Here is a 1,825-nt window from a genome sequence, read left to right as displayed (position 1 = left end):
CTGTTCTCTCTTTGCAAAGATAAATCCATCAATCTCCGTTTATTTAACTGCAGTTAACAGTTGAATACTTTTTTCCCACGACGAGCAACAAATTCTGTTTGAAAACAAAATAATTTTGATCATAAACCCCCCCCCACCAAGGAGTTTTTGTTAGTGAGAAAGGAAATAATGAAAACGAGAGAAAAACACACTGAGCTCCAGCAGTACTCTTTATTTATTGGAAACAATCAGATTTTATATCATTTATTCAGAAATATTGTTTAAATACTTTATTAACCAATAACTTTCATTTTTTAATTAAAATATATAATTTAAATAACTTAAAATGTAATGCTGTGATCTATTTCAAATATGTTTAATCTTTAGAAGGAATCAACATTCAGTGTAGGAAGGTTTCTGCATCCCATAAATAAATAAAGCGTGTCACTCGTCAGGGAGCCCCGCCCCCTGCTGGTCCAGCTGAGGGGAGGCGGTGGGAGGAGAGGGGGAGGGGGGCTCCTCTTCCTGCAGATCCAAAGAGTTCTCCTTGACCCTCCGGCTGACCCCGGGTCCCAGAGCCGGGCTCCTGAAGCCAACGCTGGTCCGAGTGACGCCGAACGCCGGATCTCCACCGCCACGCCTGAGGACGCCCCACGCATCAGGAGGAAGAGAGAAGAAGAAGATGAAGCACAGAGAGATAGACCAAGGTTAAAGCCCCCCCCACCCCCACCCATTAGAGAGAGAAGCTGAAGGAAATGAAGAGCTGCTGGTTTTCAGGACAGATCAGAAATATCTGAAGGAAGCAGAGGAGCAGCGAGAGGCAGAGAATCATCTGTTAGCTTCAGAGGAAAAAACTCAATAAGAGCAACTCTGGAAATTCAGCTTCAAAGGAAAATCCTAAAAAACTACAAGATATAAAAACACTGAAAAACTGCTGAAGCTGCAAAAACATCTTTAAATTCATCTTGGCTGCTGGTTTGGTCTCTGAGTGCAGCCACAGATTAAAGTTCTGTCTGGATTAAACTAATCCAGGGTTTAGGTCCCGCTGAAGTCAGCTGGATTATAAACGCCTCAGTTATCGTATGGAGAGAAGTTTGTTCCATTAAAAAAATGGAAATTAAAAAAAATAAATTAATCCAAAACTGAAAAACCTTTAATCAAAGGTTTTAGTTGATAAGCTTTCTTCTCAGAATTTTTAGTTATTTTTATTTCTTGTAACAGATTTTGTATTTTCTAATTTTATTTTATTCTGTTTTATGAATTTACTCATTTCAGGTTTTGTTTTCCAGATCACACTGTCTTCACGGAGGCGGCAGGCTTTATTCATTTCTATAGGCCACCTGGACGTTAAATTCATTTTGATTGGTCGAGAGCGAGCGTTTATATTAAGCTTAGGCCATTACTCACTATGTGTACTTGTGCGTTCTCGTAAAAAACGTCATCATCCTCAGCCCTAGTACCGTTCCAATTCACAAGAACAGCAGACGGAGAACGGACAAAGCCCCAGGATGTTGTTCTCGCCCCTCCCTCTTTACCCAGCATGCATCAGAGCAGACTTGTCCATTCTCCAGACTGACAGCTGTCCCAGCATGCAAAAGTTCAGATGTTGAGACGACTGTGGCAACCAGCGGAGCTCAGAGGCTAACTGCAGACGGGCTAACGTTAGCCCGTCTGCAGCAGCCAGAGCTAATGTTAGCCCGTCTGCAGCAGCCAGAGCAGCCAGAGCTAACGTTAGCCCGTCTGCAGCAGCCAGAGCAGCCAGGGCTAACGTTAGCCCGTCTGCAGCAGCCAGAGCAGCCAGAGCTAACGTTAGCCCGTCTGCAGCAAAATTTTCATTTGATTTATG

General features: G+C 43.1%; 1 protein-coding gene across 1 annotated transcript in view; it reads right to left on the bottom strand.

The window, feature by feature from the left end:
• Window positions 1–206: 206 nt before the first annotated feature.
• Window positions 207–1,825, bottom strand: part of LOC107087696 (myosin-11-like) — a 42,105-nt gene continuing 40,486 nt past the window's right edge. Inside the window, exon 39 of the mRNA XM_015379410.1 lies at window positions 207–619. Coding sequence (XP_015234896.1) covers window positions 424–619 — 196 coding nt within the window. The 3' untranslated portion in view covers window positions 207–423. The remainder of the gene's footprint in view (window positions 620–1,825) is intronic.

This window comes from Cyprinodon variegatus, unplaced genomic scaffold, assembly GCF_000732505.1.
Source record: "Cyprinodon variegatus isolate N-32 unplaced genomic scaffold, C_variegatus-1.0 Scaffold191, whole genome shotgun sequence".
NCBI classification, from domain to species: Eukaryota; Metazoa; Chordata; class Actinopteri; order Cyprinodontiformes; family Cyprinodontidae; genus Cyprinodon; species Cyprinodon variegatus.
Note: the sequence above shows the minus strand (reverse complement) of the source record. Positions and strands in the feature narration are given on the sequence as shown.